Source organism: Oncorhynchus clarkii, chromosome 10 (genome assembly GCF_045791955.1).
Source record: "Oncorhynchus clarkii lewisi isolate Uvic-CL-2024 chromosome 10, UVic_Ocla_1.0, whole genome shotgun sequence".
In the NCBI taxonomy this organism is placed as follows: Eukaryota; Metazoa; Chordata; class Actinopteri; order Salmoniformes; family Salmonidae; genus Oncorhynchus; species Oncorhynchus clarkii.
In genome coordinates, this window is record NC_092156.1 from 56,533,540 (window position 1) to 56,552,433 (window position 18,894).

General features: G+C 41.4%; 3 protein-coding genes and 1 long non-coding RNA gene across 5 annotated transcripts in view; all 4 read left to right on the top strand.

Annotated features, from left to right (window-relative positions):
- Positions 1-181: 181 nt before the first annotated feature.
- Positions 182-2,224, top strand: LOC139419672 (uncharacterized). Its single transcript, XM_071169659.1, has 3 exons — positions 182-250; positions 578-1,206; positions 1,545-2,224. Exons 2-3 carry the CDS (start codon positions 619-621, stop codon positions 1,764-1,766), a joined length of 810 nt encoding a protein of 269 aa, XP_071025760.1. The 5' UTR covers positions 182-250; positions 578-618; the 3' UTR covers positions 1,767-2,224.
- Positions 2,225-2,572: 348 nt separating this feature from the next.
- LOC139419274 (CD209 antigen-like protein 2) lies at positions 2,573-5,625 on the top strand. The gene is made up of 6 exons (XM_071169228.1): positions 2,573-2,684; positions 4,394-4,501; positions 4,604-4,864; positions 4,974-5,113; positions 5,236-5,342; positions 5,439-5,625. Exons 1-6 carry the CDS (start codon positions 2,573-2,575, stop codon positions 5,623-5,625), a joined length of 915 nt encoding a protein of 304 aa, XP_071025329.1.
- Positions 5,626-17,128: 11,503 nt separating this feature from the next.
- On the top strand, positions 17,129-17,679 carry LOC139419674 (uncharacterized). Its single transcript, XR_011635428.1, has 3 exons — positions 17,129-17,212; positions 17,338-17,444; positions 17,541-17,679. It is a non-coding gene; the product is annotated as an uncharacterized lncRNA (long non-coding RNA).
- A 795-nt stretch (positions 17,680-18,474) lies between these two features.
- Positions 18,475-18,894, top strand: part of LOC139419673 (CD209 antigen-like protein C) — a 2,801-nt gene continuing 2,381 nt past the window's right edge. For both annotated transcript variants that reach the window (XM_071169660.1, XM_071169661.1), the window contains exon 1: positions 18,475-18,749. In XM_071169660.1, coding sequence (XP_071025761.1) covers positions 18,638-18,749 — 112 coding nt within the window. In that variant the 5' untranslated portion in view covers positions 18,475-18,637. The remainder of the gene's footprint in view (positions 18,750-18,894) is intronic.

Below are 18,894 nucleotides of genomic sequence, written 5' to 3' on the forward strand. Positions count from 1 at the left end.
TGTGCACTCGCAGTAATTTACAGTAGCGCTAAATGCAGACATGAAAACACACGAAGTCCAGATCAAGATTCTAATAACAACGTTTCAGTTTTGTTTCCTCAGCTTGAACCCATGGTAGTCCCTCCTTCTGTTACCTAGGCAACTATCAGTCAGTTACATAAATCTACTTGAATAACCAGTGTAGCAGTGGCAGACTAGTCACCACATCTTCAGAAAGTAGAGGAGAGGGAGGCCACACACCGTAAATAAGGTACTAACTTCAATGTGTGTGTGTGTGTGGGTCTGTGTGTGAGTGCATGTATGTTAGTGTGTGTGTCCGTTCTTGCGTGTGTGGGTCTGTGTGTGAGTGTATGTATGTTAGTGTGTGTGTCTGTGGGTCTGTGTGTGAGTGTATGTATGTTAGTGTGTGTCCATGCTTGCGTGTGCGTAGAGTTTATCTATGCAACAGTGTGATACGAACATTATTATCTGTTGGTGGGTGTTATTAGCAACCTACTTGTTTGGAAACCGTTTTTTTGATATTGGTTTTAATACTCTACTGATGCCTGAATATCTATCTCTCTCTCTCTCTCTCTAGCTATCTCTCCATCCCATCTTTTATCATCCCTACAGTTCAAGATGGTGCGGTCTGTCAGAGAAGAATGCAGTCAGCTGAGCACCATACAAGACCTGAAGGACTCTGGTTTTGGCCGTCCTCCCCCCCGACACGGCCTCAAGCTCCTCTTCTGGTTCGCCAACGAGTGCGTGGCGTTCAATCACCACGGCAACATGCTGGTAAAGTGCCACCCTGAGAGAGGCGACTTCGGCTTCCACTACTTTGGCAACTTCGAGGAGATTCTCCCAGTTCTATCGCGAGACCGCAGGGAAAGCTACTTCGAGGTGGGCAACCTGAACACAGAGACCTATTCCAAAGCCGAGGACCTACCGGACTACGTGAGCCAGGACTACGGGCTTTCCCTGGGGTACCGCCTATGCAACAAGGACCGCATCATCATCAGGCTGAAGCTGGGGGATGTGAAGGCCACCTATGTCACCGAGCACAAGGAGAACGGCGGCCGGGGGGAGTTTGACTCCGAACGCACCCACCTTGTAAATCCGGATTTGATCCGCATCATCCGGGATCCTGAGCTGGAGCTAGCGACATTCCTGGACCAGACGGGCTACATGGGACTGTCTCTGAGAGAGCGCCTCCTCAGAGCTTTCAAGGTCTTCATGTTGTTTGTGTCTTCTTGGCGATTGCTTCTGTTATTTTGAGCATCTCAGGGAATTTGTAGAGAGACACGTCTGATATTAGCCGTTGTGCGTTTATTATAGGTTAGGTCATAGGTCATATAGTAAATACAATAGTTATATTATTATATAAATAGTTAAATAGTTATTCTACAAATAGTATGTTATCATTTGTAACAGATTATATATTGTCTGTTTAAAAACATCCTTTCTGTGATTCTTTTTTGTAAAAAAAAGAAAAGAAGAAGAAATACGTCTCTTGTCGTTGTTTCATTATAGCAAAAAATGTCATCTCTGTTGTCGTTTCATTATAGAAAAACTCGGATGTCATCTCGTGGGAGTATGACTCCGAACCTTCCCAACCCTCAGAACGATCTGGTTCAGACCATAACACTTGGGATCTGGAGCAGGACCAGACCACCTCCCAGACGGGACTCTGCACCAGATCTTGCAAAGTCTTTAGTGTCTTTGCTGTCATCCTAATGGTTCTCCTGGTCATCACTGTGATTGTTTTGGTCATCTTAGGGAAGTTGTAGAGATAGCAGTCATTGTAGCCGTTGTGCTGCTGCTGGTCCATCAGAGTTGGGGTCAATTCCATGTAAACTCAGTCAATGCAGGAAGTAATGAGAAATTACACATTTTCCGAACAGAAAAGCTTTGGGAAATGACTGAATTGAAATCTAATTGACCCTAACCCTGAGGTTCGTAGATCGTAAATAAAATAATTGTATTATTATGTTTTATGATTATGTTAACTCAATACTTATAACACATTACTCTTGTCTTTTCTCACTGGCACTGATTTTTCACGTATTTTCTTTCCAAAGACTGTGATATGTGGTTGTCGTTACATTCCTTAGTCGAATGCACTGACTGTTAGTCACTTTGGTAAAGAGTGTCTGCTATCTTACTAAAATATGAAATGTAATGTTATTTTTTTAAACTCTTTTTGTAATCAATAAGATAATGGTTTAGAATAAAATACAAAAGAAGACAAGTTGTATAATTTGTCTTAATTTCACCTCTGTGATATATTTCTCTTCTTTATACAAATAGGGAACAGGAACCTCTCTAACACACACGCACAAGCACACGCACACACACACACACACACACACACACACACACACACACACACACACACACACACACACACACACACACACACACACACACACACACACACACACATACACACACACACACACTACATAAACACTTGACCTTTGTCACCTCATTGTCATTTGGACTGAAGTCAGAGCATCACTGAGACAGACAGCATACAAAGAAATCAACAGACTATACACACAGTACCCGTTATTATCATCATCATCATTGAGATATGGAGATAGAAGAGGACATCTATGCCAATGTAGAGGAGATCAGTGTGAAAGACTGTGATGATCTGGCTGCAGGTTATGAGACTTTACACCAGAGTCCACAGGCTGGAACAAGTAAGTGTGTTTCACGGATTCTTACTGAGAGTTATGACTTGACTGACACTTTTTTTTTCACACACACACACACACACACACACACACACACACACACACACACACACACACACACACACACACACACACACACACACACACACACACAGACACAGACTTTGATAATAAATAAGAAAGTGTAAACCAGACCTACAATAAGAGCTGCTCTAAAGAGTCCAAAGACATGGCAGATTCACACATATGTGATAGATCTGAGGGAATGGTGGATGGAATCTGGATGCTGTGGAATGTGCTGTAGAAACGGTAAAACTATCTTGGGAAGAGACTGCAGTGAAAATATGAATAACCTTTAGAGGGACACATTTACTTGATTTACACATTTGAAGCAAAACAAACAACAATGTGAAAATCAAAACGATTTGATAGTTTGAATCAGGGGCGTCCGGAGAATTTAGCATTTGTCAAACACCTGAAACAGCTTTTTCCTGTAATCTAGAGCCAAAATCAATGTGCTTAATTCTATGTAAAAAAATATGTTTATTTTTCTGGCGTTAGGTTCTAATTATCAGAGTAAGAACTCGACGGACACTGTGAAAGCTTAAACCAAGGTAATTCATCCCAGAGGATCGAACAGCTGTACCGACAAAGACATGGTTCCACCAGTGGTGGTATAAATACCCCACTTTGTGTGGAGTCTCCTCCTTCTCACTAAACGTTTCATCTTTTTTGCTAGGCAGGCAACTAAGTGATACGGGCAATAAACTGTTCCTTCTCCCTTAACGTGACCTGACCTGACCTCGGCCCCCTTATCCACAGCTCTCTCCCTATAAGGACACAAGGCGAGACCCAAAGGCAGACACAGGAAGAGAGAAAAGGCAGAGTGGTCAGGCAGGGAGGTTCGGAGTCAGGATGGCAAGGGTCGAAACCAAGAGGACTAGAACCAAAAGAGACTGGGGAAAAAAATAGGAGCAAGGAAACAGCTGGTTGAATTGGCAAACATGACGAACTGGTACAGAGAGACAGGAAACACAGGGAATAATACATCAGGGATAATAATTGACACCTGGGGGGGGGTGGAGACAAACACAAGGACAGGTGAAACAGATCGGGGTGTGACACTCCCCCTTATCAATGCCTGCCACATGCGATCGTTCTCCCTGCACTCATTACTTTCCAAGTTTAATTGCACCCACCATAACCCTTCCTCCTACAGATAACCATTAACCTCTGGTGTAGACCCTAGACTATGGCACCCCTCATGTCTCTATTATAACTAATGATTAATAATATTTAAAGTTTAGCAATCCGAACCCATCACTGCATATCTAAGCATATCTCTTGAGCTGTCTGTATCCTCCTCTCCTGACTCTTTTATGAGGTTTGGAGATTGGGAACCTATCTCGGCTAGCTAAAGCCAACTTCATAAAATTGCTAGGTGGCTAGCAGTATTATAGAGAAACAACAACAACAAATGTACAGTTTACATTTTATTTTTATTTTTACATGACATATTTGAGGGGGCATGGTACCTCTGGTTTGAATTTATTTTCAGTCATGTGGAAGTGGGACTGAGTTGAGGAAGACAGAATTATTGTTGACCACAGCATCAATTCCTCATTGTATCAGAGTAGCCTTGCTTTGTGAGGTAGAAGAGAATAGATGAGGATGAGGTCAGGTGTATGTAACCGCTTGTTTCTCTACACCTGCAGGACTGAAGCATGGGAATCAGAACTGTCAGCCTTACAAGCTGGCTACAGTTTCTCTGGGACTGCTGTGCCTTCTCCTACTAAGCACAGTCATAGGTCTCTCTGTGCTCTGTGAGTATTCCATTCTCACATGTTGGGCTTTAGGTTGAGTGCAGTTATGCGTGCGTAAGAAAGTTAACAACAGAAGGATAACAGTTCTCTCTTCCGTCACAGATGACGATGACTACAATCAACTGTCCAGAACTCAGTATCTCCTAACAGCCAACCACACCACAGAGCTTCAGACTAGTTATGAAAACCTGACTAAAGAGAAAGAACAGTTGGAGAGGGAGAGAGACCAGTTACAGATCAGTTATAAAAGCTTGACTAAAGAAAGAGACCAGTCACAAACTCATTATAATACCATAACTAGAGAGAGAGACCAGTTACAAAGGAAAATTTTAGAGCAGGAGAAAAAGATATCAGAAGAACTGGGTGAGTATCAATTCCATGATAATAACTGTGAATTTGAGTTGATTATGACATGTTGAAAGTCGTTTTCTGTATGTATGACTATATTCATCACTGTACTTTCTTTCTGCAGGATGCTGCCCTGACGGTTGGAGGAGATTCGGATCTAGCTGCTATTACCTTTCAACAGAGAGTAAAACTTGGACTGAGAGCAGAGCAGACTGTACAAGGGGAGGAGCAGACCTGGTGATCATAAACAGCAGAAAGGAACAGGTGAGAGGGCGGAGGAGCAGAAAGAAAGGGGGAAATAACGAATGAGAGAGAGAGAGCGAGAGAGACAGACAGACAGACAGACGGACAGACAGACTAAACATACCAACTATGTTTATTTTCAGGTGTTTCTAAACAAAATGGAAAAAGATGTGCACTTCTGGATTGGTCTGACTGACTCAGAGATGGAAGGGTTCTGGAAATGGGTGGATGGAACAACATCACCAACAACGTGAGTAATATTGACTTCTTGTCGTTTCTTTTTGAAGCGTATTGTTTCTTGAACTAATATCATGTTGATATCATTTTCTGCTGAACTGGTTCTTAGGTTCTGGAGAAGAGGAGAGCCAAATAATGCTGATGGGGAGGAGGATTGTGTGGTTTTCAACAGGTTCATTAATCTGTCTTGGGACTGGGAAATGATTCTGTCATGGAATGACCAGCCTTGCTCAGTGAGTACTCAATGGGTATGTGAGAGCAGTGTCATAACAAATCCATCCACAACAGGAGAATAATATCTGAATTCCCTTTTAAGTTAGCAATTGTATTATCAGTTAGCAATTGTATTGTTAAAGATTATTGTTGAAGTGTAATTTAAATCAATTATAACATTAGTTATGATTTGTAATGATTGTTCTTATGATTAGTAATGATTGTAGTTATGATTTGTAATAATTTAATTTATATAATATAGAATGAATTATGAAGAATCATAGTATTATGAATGTGAAACTTTAACCTGAAAGCTAATGTAGTGAATTGACATGCAGGGTCAAATCTAATCTAATCATCTAACAGTGAACTGTGAACAAGGCAAGTGCCATGCTTCAATTTGTGTTTATTTCTTTGTCAGATGGGATGATAATTATAGGCTACTTACTAATTCATTTTAGCTCCTAGTGGATGATATTAAATACATATTTTGAAAGCTAACAGAAAATACATGTTTGAATTGTATTGTACATTACAGGCATAATTCCTCTGTCTATGTGATACATATTATAAACTTTTTTAAACCAAAGTGAAAATACAACTTTTATTGTATTTTTTTCCACATTGAATATTGTTGTGTTTCTTTATATGGATGTTGGGGAACAGAACTCCCATCTCTCTCTCTCTCTCTCTCTCTCTCTCGTGCCTAAACACATTTGTCACCTCATTTCAATTTGCAAATGCAGATAGTCTGGTTAGCCATTTGATTAGCTGTTAAGGAGTCTTATCTTGGTGATAAAAGCTTGGCCCCAGTGATGTACTAGGCCGTACGCACTACCCTCTGTAGTGCCTTGTAGTCGGATCTGAGGACCCATGCCAAGGCTTTGTCGTGCCCTGTTCAAGACTGTCTTGGTGTGTTTGGACCATGATAGTTTGTTGGGGATGTGGACACCAAGGAACTTAAAGCTCTCAACCTGCTCCACCACAGCCCTGTTGATGAGAATGGGGTCCTTTGTGTTGATCGCGTTGCGGGAGAGGTTGTTATCCTGCCACCACACGGCCAGGTCTCTGACCTCCTCCCTATAGGCTGTCTAGTTGTTGTCGGTGATCAGGCCAACCACTATTGTGTCGTCAGGCAAACTTAAATTATGGTGTACAGGAGGGGAATAAGCACGCACCCTATGGGGCCCCCTCGTTGAGGATCAGCATTGCAGTTGTGTTGTTGCCTACCCTTACCACCTGGGGGTGGCCAGTCAGGAAGTCCGGGATCCAGTTGCAGAGGGAAGTGTTTAGTGCCAGGGTCCTTAGCTTAGTGATGAGCTTTGAGGGCACTATGGTGTGGTATGCAAATTGGAGTGGGTCTAGGGTTTCTGGGATAATGGTGTTGTGAGCCATGACCAGCCTTTTCAAGACATTATAAAAAACTGCGATGGGGACATAGGGACATTTTATCAACACATTGCACTGAGAAAAGGAAACACATTGCTGTTGGATATAAATGGAAATAAATGTGTAGTCAAATGAAAGATGTACTACATACAGAGGGGACATGGAGACATGTTGCTGACACTAACACACTGCTAATACTAAAGACATGTATAATATTATCACCTGTTAGAAGTATGTATGAAACGCTGCAATGTTTTATAAATCAATAAATCAATCAGAATCCTGTTTTATATTATCATACTTTGTCTTTCTATGTAGTAATGACACATTTCACACAAAACAAATTCATTTTGAATTGGAACCCAATTATTTCCTGGAAATGGTAGTAGAGGAGGACAGAATAGCTGTTACTGTCTGTCTGTGTGTGGTTGAAGACCACAGCCGATAAAATATAATATTAGGAAGGTGTTCCAAATGTTTTGTACACTCAGTGTATATTTAATAAACTAAGAGAACAGCAGTGATTGAATTCATTGTGTCCTAAATGATTCTATTATTGTATCCAGCATTCTGAAAGTAAATGCATTGATTGTTTTTTGTTGTTGCATATACAGTTGAAGTCGGGTGTTTACATACACCTTCTTCGCCAAATAGATTTAAACTCAGTTTTTCACAATTCCTGACATTTAATCCTAGTAAGAATCCCCTGCCTTCAGTCAGTTAGGATCACCACTTTATTTTAAGAATGTGAAATGTCAGTATAATAGTAGAGAGAATTATTTACTTCAGCTTTAATTTCTTTCATCACATTTCCATGGGTCAGAAGTTTACATACACTCAATTAGTATTTGGTAGCATTGCCTTTAAATTGTTTAACTTGGGTCAAACGTTTCAGGTAGCCTTCCACAAGCTTCCCACAATACGTTGGGTGAATTTTGGCCCATTCCTCCTGACAGAGCTAGTGTAACTGAATCAAGTTTGTAGGCCTCCTTGCTCGCACATGCTTTTTCAGTTCTGCCCACAAATTTTCTATAGGATTGAGGTTAGGGCTGTGTGATGGCCACTCCAATACCTTGACTTTGTTGTCCTTAAGCCATTTTGCCACAACTTTGGAAGTATGCTTGAGGTCATGATCCATTTGGAAGACCCATTTGACCGAAGACCCAAGCTTTAACTTCCTGACTGATGCCATCTGTTTTGTGAACTCCACCAGTCTCTCCTGCAGCAAAGCACCCCCACAACATAATGCTGCCATCCACGTGCTTCACGGTTGGGATGGTGTTCTTGGGCTTGCAAGCCTCCCCCTTTTTCCTCCAAACATAACAATGGTCATTATGGCCAAACAGTTCTATTTTTGTTTTATCAGACCAGCAGACATTTCTCCAAAAAATACAATCTTTGTCTCCATGTGCAGTTGCAAACTGTAGTCTGGCTTTTTTATGGTGGTTTTGGAGCAGTGGCTTCTTCTTTGCTGAGCGGCCTTTCAGGTTATGTCGATATAGGACTCGTTTTACTGTGGATATAGATACTTTGGCACCTGTTTCCTCCAGCATCTTCACAAGGTCCTTTGCTGTTGTTTAGGGATTCATTTGCACTTTTCACACCAATGTACATTCATCTCTAGGAGACAGAAAGTGTCTCCTTCCTGAGCTGTTGTCACAATGTTCATAATAATGAATGTCGGACCAAGGTGCAGCGTACAATGAGTTCCACATAATTTGAATGAATAAAGTGAAACTTAAGCAAAGACAAAACGAATAAAGAATAAACGAACCGTGACGACAATGCAGTGCTAACAGGCAACTAAACATAAACAATATCCCATAACCCACAGGTGGAAAAAATGCTACTTAAGTATGATCCCCAATGAACCCCACATAGAAAATATAAACTAGACTAAATCCCTAGTCACGCCCTGACCTACTCTACCATAGAAAATAAAGGCTCCCTATGGTCAGGACGTGACAGTACCCCCCCCCCCCCCCCCCCCCCCCCAAAGGTGAGGACTTCGACCGCAAAACCTGAAACACAAAGGGAGGTTTAGTTGGGGGGGGGGGGGGGGGGGGGGGTCTAGTGTTGGTGGCGGCTCTGGTGCAGGGCGAAGTACCCGCTCATCCGCCAGCATCGGGGGTGGCTCTGCTGCGGGACAAAGAACCCGCTCAGCTCTCGGATCCTCCAACTTTGGTGGTGGCTCTGGTGTGAGCAGAAGAACCTGCTCATCCCGCGGATCCAGCCATGGACCCAGGCTGAACACTGTACCTAGATTGGACCTCGGTGCAGAAGAAGGCTCCTGGAGCTGGACCGGATGCCGTGCTTGGACTGGGCACCTGCGCAGAGGAAGACTCCGGCCTTGGAGCGGGACTGGACTCTGTGCTCAGACTGGGCATCGGCGCAAGGGAAGGCTCCGGCTCTGGACTGGGAACTGTCACCGGAAGCTCTGGACTGGGAACCGTCACCGGAAGCTCTGGACTGGGAACCGTCGCCGGAAGCTCTGGACTGGGAACCGTCACCGGAAGCTCTGGACTGGGAACCGTCGCCGGAAGCTCTGGACTGGGGATCGTCGCAGGAAGGCTGGTGACACGCACCTCAGGGCGAGCGCGAGGATTAGGCACAGGACGTACTGGACTGGGGAGGCGCACTGGAGGCCTGATGCATGGGGCCGGTACAGTTGGCACCAGGATGGTGACACGCACCTCAGGGCGAGTGCGGGGAGGAGGCACAGGACGTACTGGACTGGGGACACGCACTTCAGGCAAAGTGTGAGAAGCAGGCACAGTAGGTACCTGACTGGGAAGACACACTTGAGGGAGAGTGCGAGGAGCAGGCACAGGACATACCAGGCTGTGGAGGCGCACTGGAGATCTGGAGCGTAAAGGTGGCACAACGTGTCCTGGACAGATGACAACCTTCACACGGCAAGTGCGGGGAGGTGGCACAGGACGTACCGGGCTGTGGAGGCGCACTGGAGACACGGTGTGTAGAACCGGCACACATTGTACCGGAACGATGACACTCTCCTCAAAGCGAGTGCGGAGAGCTGACACAGGTGGCATCGGACGGCTAACATGATCCTCAGGGCGACTGTCTTGCCTCTCCAGCCAAACCAACAGCTATCTCTCATCACTCTCCTCAACTTTCGCCAACCACTCCTCGCTCAATCTGTCCCAATATTCCTCCTCGTCTCTGACTCACCCCTCAGCGTCGCCGACACCCCGTGTGCCGACACCCCTCGTTGTGCTGTTGGGCTGTCTTTTGGACTTGCGTCATGGCTGCGAACCCTGGGGTAGTCGCTGTCCTTCCCTCACCGCTTGCGTCTGCTTCCACGGAAGACTTTCGTCCCCAGCCATAATCTCCTCCCAAGTCCAGAATGTCTTCTCCTCCTGGGCACACTGCTTGGTCCTGTTTTGATGGGATATTCTGTCACGATGTTCGTAATAATGAATGTCGGACCAAGGCGCAGCGTACTTTGAGTCCCACATAATTTGAATGAATAAAGTGACACTTAAGCAAAGACAAAACAAATAAAGAATAAACAAACCATGACGACAATGCAGTGATAACAGGCAACTAAACATAAACAATATCCCATAACCCACAGGTGGAAAAAATGCTACTTAAGTATGATCCCCAATTAGAGACAATGATAGCCAGCTGCCTCTAATTGAGAATCACACCAAAACACCAACATAGAAAAAACAAACTAGAACCCCACATAGAAAATATAAACTAGACTAAATCCCTTGTCACGCCCTGATTTACTCTATCATAGAAAATAAAGGCTTCCTATGGTCAGGACGTGACAGCTGTATGACCGCTGCATGGTCCCATGGTATTTATACTTGCATACTATTGTTTGTACAGATGAACGTGGTACCGTCAGGCATTTGCAAATTCCTTCCAAGGATGAACTAGACTTGTGGACGTCTACAATTGTTTTTCTGAAGTCTTGGCTGATTTCATTCGATTTTCCCAAGATGTCAAGCAAAGAGGCACTGAGTTTGAAGTTAGGCCTTGAAATACATCCACAGGTACACCTCCGATTGACACAAATGATGTCAATTAGCCTATCAGAAGCTTCTAAAGCCATGACATCATTTTCTCGAATTTCACAAGCTGTTTAAAGGCACAGTCAACTTAGTGTATGTAAACTTCTGACCCACTGGAATTGTGATACAGTGAATTATAAGTGAAATAATCTGTCTGTAAACAATTGTTGGAAAAATTACTTATGTAATGCACAAAGTAGACGTCCTAACCGACTTGTCAAAACTATAATTTGTTAACAAGAAATTTGTGGAGTGGTTGAAAAATGAGTTTTAATGACTCCAACCTAAGTGTATGTAAAGTTCCGACTTCAACTGTACGTATTTGTAAGTCTGTCACCATATAAAACACACCTAATAGTTTTAAAGTTATATTAATAAGTTATGGCGTGTACACTATATTTTATTCTGGCATTGGGGAAACAAACTCACAAGGATTGGGAGAGAGTGAGTGTGGGGGATATTGACCAATTCATGTGTGGGCGTTGAGGGTCAGTGCACGCTGGGTCAAACAGTTCTTGAATCTCAATAGTCTCCTTTCCTTCATCTGAATTCATGTGGGTAAAAAACAGAATAAATCCACAATATTGCTTTCACCTGTCCCATGTTTCAGATCAGTGCATTTGAAGCAGAGGAGAGGAAGCCACTGAAGACTATTGAGATACACCCAGTGAAGGAGGTTAGCTTCAAGACAGAGTTTGTCTCTGTGGGTAGTCTACATTACTGTTAGACCCAGCACAAGCTCAGATCATTCATTTACTGTAAGGTGATTTCTGTGAAGCTGTTTGTCTCAGAGCCTGACTTAACAGGATAGACCTAAAGTGTTAGCTAAAACTATCTGGAAATAGATTTGGACAAAGAGAGGACAGAGATCCGGTAAGAACACACACTTGCTGGCACAGACACACACCACCCCAATGGATAACAATCAGAAAACCCAATATTTTTCAATGATCTGTTTTAAAGTTCATTTGAAAGTCAATTGAACTTTAAACACATTTGTTTGTGTTTCAACTCCACATTCGGTGATCAACCTCATGTTCTAGCAGTTATGATTGCAAATGACGCCGCTTTGGGGTCCGTGTGATCATGGCCCAGTCTATGTGCACGAGTATACACACAGGGAGAGGCTGCGACGCACTTTTAAGTGCATGCAGTTTTTACATTTAAAAAAAAAAATATTTACCCTTCCACCAACCCCCCTCTTTAGAGGACACATATCTTCATTTTTCTTAACAGTTTTTTTGCTGCATATAAATAACTTTTACATATACATTTGACATATACATTTGACATACATGGTACTTTTATATAAAGCAGTCACATAACAATAACACATTACCAAACATAAACTCTTCAATCCCAACCCTCAGCCACTCTCAGCCCATCCCACCTATCACCATAGACCACCCTCGTTTGGTTTCCATGTGCCATATGTTTTTCAATTGTGCTGTGATGTTTTACAATTTTTTTTTAACCTTTCTAGTCGTATATTATCCACAGATTGTGAGCTAAAAATCTGCCGATTTTGCAGGGTTTCCCACTTGCAAAGCATGTAGAGGTCTGTAATTTTTTTTTATCATAGGTCAACTGTGAGAGACGGAATCTAAAACCAAAATCCAGAACATCACATTGTATGAATTTTAAGTCATTCATTTGCATTTTATTTGACCCATATAGATGAATTAGCTAGATCTGTTTTTGGTCCAATAGCATATTTTAAATAATCCATCTTCCTTGCGGATCTGTTTGCACAATGAGGTCAAAATTTGTTTTCATTTGTATAATCATCCCTTTTGCCCATGACAAAAATATATTTCTCCCTCACAGTCCTTTTTCCACCCAACCTCATCTATATTTGTAGAATGAGTTTCCTGTAAACAATAGATATTATAGTATGTTTCTTTTAGCCATTTAAAATTGATCTTCTTTTTGTATGATCTGCTAAGCCATTACAATTATAACTTGCTATACTTATATCCCCACATAATGACAACCAAGTTTGAATTATACTTACCACAACCAATGTTTGTAAACTTACCATTAAAAAGCACCATGATGATTAAGTGTCCATATAGTTGTACCATAATAATTTGCTCTGTTAAGCATACTGTAGCTGCAACTTTGTAAACCTCCAATTGTACTAACATTACACCCACTAAAACCTCCCCCCATATCTAGGTCTGTTGTCACTAAGACCATCAGACCATCTCCCTGAATCATGACACACCTTTGCGTCCTAAGGCAAACCCTTGGCCGCCAAATGGCGTTGGCCAGAGGGAAATATGGGCAGTCCCATGATAACATCATTATCTATGAGGATGCTTAAGAGAACTAACCAAATAACATGGAAAACAGTCAGAAAGAAATTAGTAACAATAATAGATCATATTAATAGAAATAATAACAGCACAATCTTATACATGCATGCTCATGTTTGAAAGTCCGAGCAAGGCTATAAGCATGTCAGCCCAGCCTGCTCAGTTCATTGGATTCAATTGTTCGATTTTTTTTTTAACGAAGAGAAAACAACCTAAATATATCGCAACGCAAGACGATTCCTTTTTATGTCCATTACATGCAATACCTATTTCACGTAGTCTTCATTGTGTTCCGTTGTATTCCGACAAAAAAAAAGGAATAAGGAAAATGGAACACAGATTCTAACGGCCGCTAATGACTGCAAGTAAAAATACGCCTTAGGCATCACATTATATCCTGTTGTATCGTGCCATGGCTCTGCCAGAGCCGACCGCAAGCCAACCCCGGGCACTCCCTTAAGGGAAGGCATACTCAAGTTAAACTCACGGTCGATTCCAACACAGCCACGGCACGCCAGCCAAGAACACGTGCAGTACTGACAATCCAGAGGAAGTAAACCTGTAAAACCGACCCTCTCTCCACCCATACACATTATGTTTTTTTATTCCAGGGTCGTTGCTCTATCACCTCAGCTGTTTTACACCTAGGCCTATATCATTAGGATCAAGAATATAAAAGGTAGGATAAATAGCTTATATAGAAATATATAATATACATTTCTCTCGCTTAGAGAAGTGCTTCCATAAGCCAATTATTGTGTTAGTTCTACCGTTAACTTTAATCACTTTATCCTAGTGTTAACCAGCCCGCCACACAGTAGAGACACCAACCCTGTTGACAATACCTAATCTATCCATTTGCCGGTGTGTATCAGAAGAATAATAATCCTTTACTTTTTTATATTGAGATTTATTTTATAAAAGGGCAATTACAAATTATTTTAGGATCGTCTAGGCCTATTCCAATAGAGAACCTAGGCAGGTTTTAAATGATATAATCCTTTATCCTAGCCCTATAATAAATCTATTCATATTTGTTAAGTTTTATCTGAAAAGCTACTCGTTCGGATTCACACGGCGAACAAGGCCCGCACTATATAACAGCTTTTATGTCATGATATACTCGACCTCTACAATTTGGACATATCATATTAAACAACAAAAAAACTAAATTGGTATTTCTAATGTACAATCTTCAAATTAAATACATAAAAAAATCATGAAGAAAAAAAAGTCAGCCTTACCCATCCTTGCCTTCCCCTAAATCAATATAAAACCGGATATTACATCCATATAGTCCACAGTTCCATATTGCCTGAATAGAAAAATGATAAATTCATCATACCCATTCAGAATTACCATGAATCCAAAGGTATTGTTCATGCAAAAAAAAGTTTTTGTAAAAAAACAAATTAATCCATATTTATACTGTGTAAATATGCATCGGCGACTATCGCTCACAGCCACATTGTAATCTTTGAGTCCTTGAACATTTGGTTGTTTACATATAATTTATCGACCACTAGAAGAACATTCTAAATGCTAAATCTAAATACTACATCTAAATGCTAAATCAAAATGCTGAATTCTAAATTCTAAACTAAATGCATGCTCTTCAACCGATCGCTGCGCAGACCTGCCTGCCCGTCCAGCATCACTACTCTGGACGGTTCTGATTTACCATATGTGGACAATTACAAATACCTAGGTGTCTGGTTAGACTGTAAACTCTCCTTCCAGACTCACATTAAGCATCTCCAATCCAAAATTAAATCTAGAATCTACTTTCTATTTCGCAACAAAGCATCCTTCACTCATGCTGACAAACATACCCTCTTAAAACAGATTATTCTACTGATCCTTGACTTCGGTCATTTATAAAATATCCTCCAACATTCTACTCAGCAAATTGGATGCAGTCAATCACAGTGCCATCCGTTTTGTCACCAAAACCCCATATACTACCCGCCACTGCGACCTGTATGCTCTTGTTGGCTGGTCCACACAACATATTAATCGCCAAACCCACTGGCTCCAGGTCATCTATAAGTCTTTGCTAGGTAAATCCCCGCCTTATTTCAGCTCACTGGTCACCATAACAGCACCCACCCGTAGCACGTGCTCCAGCAGATATATTTCACTGGTCACCCCCAATGCCAATTCCTCCCTTGGCCGCCTTTCCTTCCAGTTCTCTGCTGCCAATGACTGGAACAAATTGAAAAAATCACTGAAGCTGGAGACTCATTTCTCCCTCACTAACTTTAAGCATCAGCTGTCATAGCAGCTCACAGATCACTGCACCTGTACATAGCCCATCTGTAAATAGCCCATCCAACTACCTCATCCCCATATTGTTTTTTCTTCTGCACCCCAGTATCTCTACTTGCACATTCATCTTCTGCACATCTATCACTCCAGTGTTTAATTGCTAAATTGTAATTACTTCGCCACTATGGCCTATTTATTGCCTTACCTCCCTAATCTCACCTCATTTGCACACACTGTATATAGATTTCCTCCCCCTATTGTGTTATTGACTGTATGTTTGTTTATTCCATGTATAACTCTGTGTTATTGTTTGTGTCGTACTGCTTTGCTTTATCTTGGCCAGGTCACACTTGTAAATGAGAACTTGTTCTCAACTGGCCTATCTGGTTAAATAAAGGTGGAATAAAATTTACAAAATAATCTGCTTCTCTGCTTGGAGCCTTTTGAAAGTAGGCTACAGGGAACTATTTTATGAGGAAATTGTTCATTAATAGAGAATGGGGTGTTCTTCAATTCCCTACCTTGTTGTAACATGGCAATTTTCATTTTGTAGTGGGTCAGCATAGCTACGATCAGACGGGGCCTTCCCTCTGCTCAGCCACCGAAACAGTGAGCTTTTTGTAAATAGTTTGTTTCCAACTGTTCGCTCGTTACCTTGAGTTGACGTTTCATTGACGACTTTTTCCTCCTTTGACTGATAGTTTTCATTTTCATCCTCCTTTATTCCCATTCTAACAATATAATTTTTCATACTTCTGCACTTTAGACCAAGTAATTCGGCTTTCATTGTTTTATTAACCTACTGCATGCATATGCATGTGATTTATTATTATGTGTGACTATGTGCAAGGTCCATTGACCTACATTTTAATCTTGCCTTCAAAGTTACATAAAACATGATTGTGCACTCACAGTAATCTACAGTAACGCTAATGCAGACATGAAAACACACATAGTCCCCAGCAGAGTTCTTATGACAATGTTTGAGTTTGGTTTCCTCAGCCCGAAGAACCCTTGCATGGCAGTCCCTCCTTCTCACCTCTTACTTAGGCAACAATCAGTCATGTGAATAATCAGTCTCTCACAGTCACAGACTAGTCACCACATCTTCAGAAAGTAGTGGAGAGGCCGTCCACTCACCATAAATAAGGTACTAACTTTAAAGTGTGTGTGTCTGTCTGTCTGTCTGAGTGTATGTATGTGCAGTGCTTGACTTAGACTGAAATCGGTAACGGTACTCATTTTGGGTGCTGGTACTGTAGGTGCAGGGGCTCCAGTGTGCTTTTGAGCAAATATTCTATAAGAGGAACAGGAGCTCAAGGAGTGTGCAAAGCTGTCATCAAGGCAAAGGATGGCTACTTTGAAGAAGCGAAAATATAAATTGTATTTTGATTTGTTTAACACTTTTTTGGTTACTACATTATTCCATATGTGTTATTCCCTAGTTGTGATGTCTTCACCATTGTTCTACAATGTAGAAAATAGTAAAAATAAAGAAAAACCCTGGAATGAGTAGGTGTGTCCAAACTTTGGACTGGTACTGTAGCTGTTATTACCTTTCAACAGAGAGTAAAACTTGGACTGAGAGCAGAGCAGACTGTACAAGGGGAGGAGCAGACCTGGTGATCATAAACAGCAGAGAGGAACAGGTGAGAGGGCGGAGGAGCAGAAAGAAAGGGGGAAATAATGAATGAGAGAGAGAGAGCGAGAGAGACAGACAGACAGACAGACAGACAGACAGACAGACTAAACATACCAACTATGTTATTTTCAGGTGTTTCTAAACAAAATGGAAAAAGATGTGCACTTCTGGATTGGTCTGACTGACTCAGAGATGGAAGGGTTCTGGAAATGGGTGGATGGAACAACATCACCAACAACGTGAGTAATATTGACTTCTTGTCGTTTCTTTTTGAAGCGTATTGTTTCTTGAACTAATATCATGTTGATATCATTTTCTGCTGAACTGGTTCTTAGGTTCTGGAGAAGAGGAGAGCCAAATAATGCTGATGGGGAGGAGGATTGTGTGGTTTTCAACAGGTTCATTAATCTGTTGTGGGACTGGGAAATGATTCAGTCATGGAATGACCAGCCTTGCTCAGTGAGTACTCAATGGGTATGTGAGAGCAGTGTCATAACAAATCCATCCACAACAGGAGAATAATATCTGAATTCCCTTTTGAGTTAGCAATTGTATTATTAGTTAGCAATTGTATTATCACAGATTATTGTTGAAGTGTAATTGAAATCTATTACGACATCAGTTATGATAGTAATGATTGTTCTTATGATTAGTAATGATTGTTCTTATGATTAGTAATGATTGTTCTTATGATTAGTAATGATTGTTCTTATGATTAGTAATGATTGTTCTTATGATTAGTAATGATTGTTCTTATGATTAGTAATGATCGTAGCTATGATTTGTAATGATTTACTTTATATAATATATAATTGCTTTTTAAGAACCATAGTATTATGAATGTGAAACTCCAACCTGAAAGCTAATGTAGTGAATTGACATGCAGGGTCAAATCTAATCTAATCGTCTAACAGTGAACTGTGTACAAGGCAAGTGCCATGCTTCAATTTGTTCAATTTGTAGATAACATTAAATACATATTCTGAAAGCTAACAGAACAGAAATGTTTGAATTGTATTGTACATTACAGGCATAATTACTCTGTCTATGTGACACATATTATAAATTATTTTAAACCAAAGTGAAAATACAACTGTTATTGTATTTTATTCCACATTGAATATTGTTGTGCTTCTTTATATGGATGTTGGGGAACAGAACTCCCATCTCTCTCTCTCTCTCTCTCTCCCTGTCTCTGTTTCTGTCTCTCTCTCAGACACACACACACACACACACACACACACACACACACACACACACACACACACACACACACACACACACACACACACACACACACACACACACACACACACACTTATTTCACCTCATTGCAATTTGGACTGTAAGGACATTCAGAGCATCGATGAGACAGACAGCAGACAAAGACAGAAACTATACACACAGTACCAGTTATCATCATCATTGAGATATGGAGATAGAAGAGGACATCTATGCCAATGTTGAGGAGATCCGTGTGAAAGACTGTAATGATCTGGCTGCAGGTTACGAGACTTTACACCAGAGTCCACAGGCTGGAACAAGTAAGTGTGTTTAAAGACAATAATGACTGAGAAGTACATTTTGATATGAGTACACTGCAAACTAAAGGTATGTAAATACATCTGAGTGAGAATGAAAGTCCCAGATCCCGAAACCTCTCGTCATTTAAATCAGTATGATAAATAG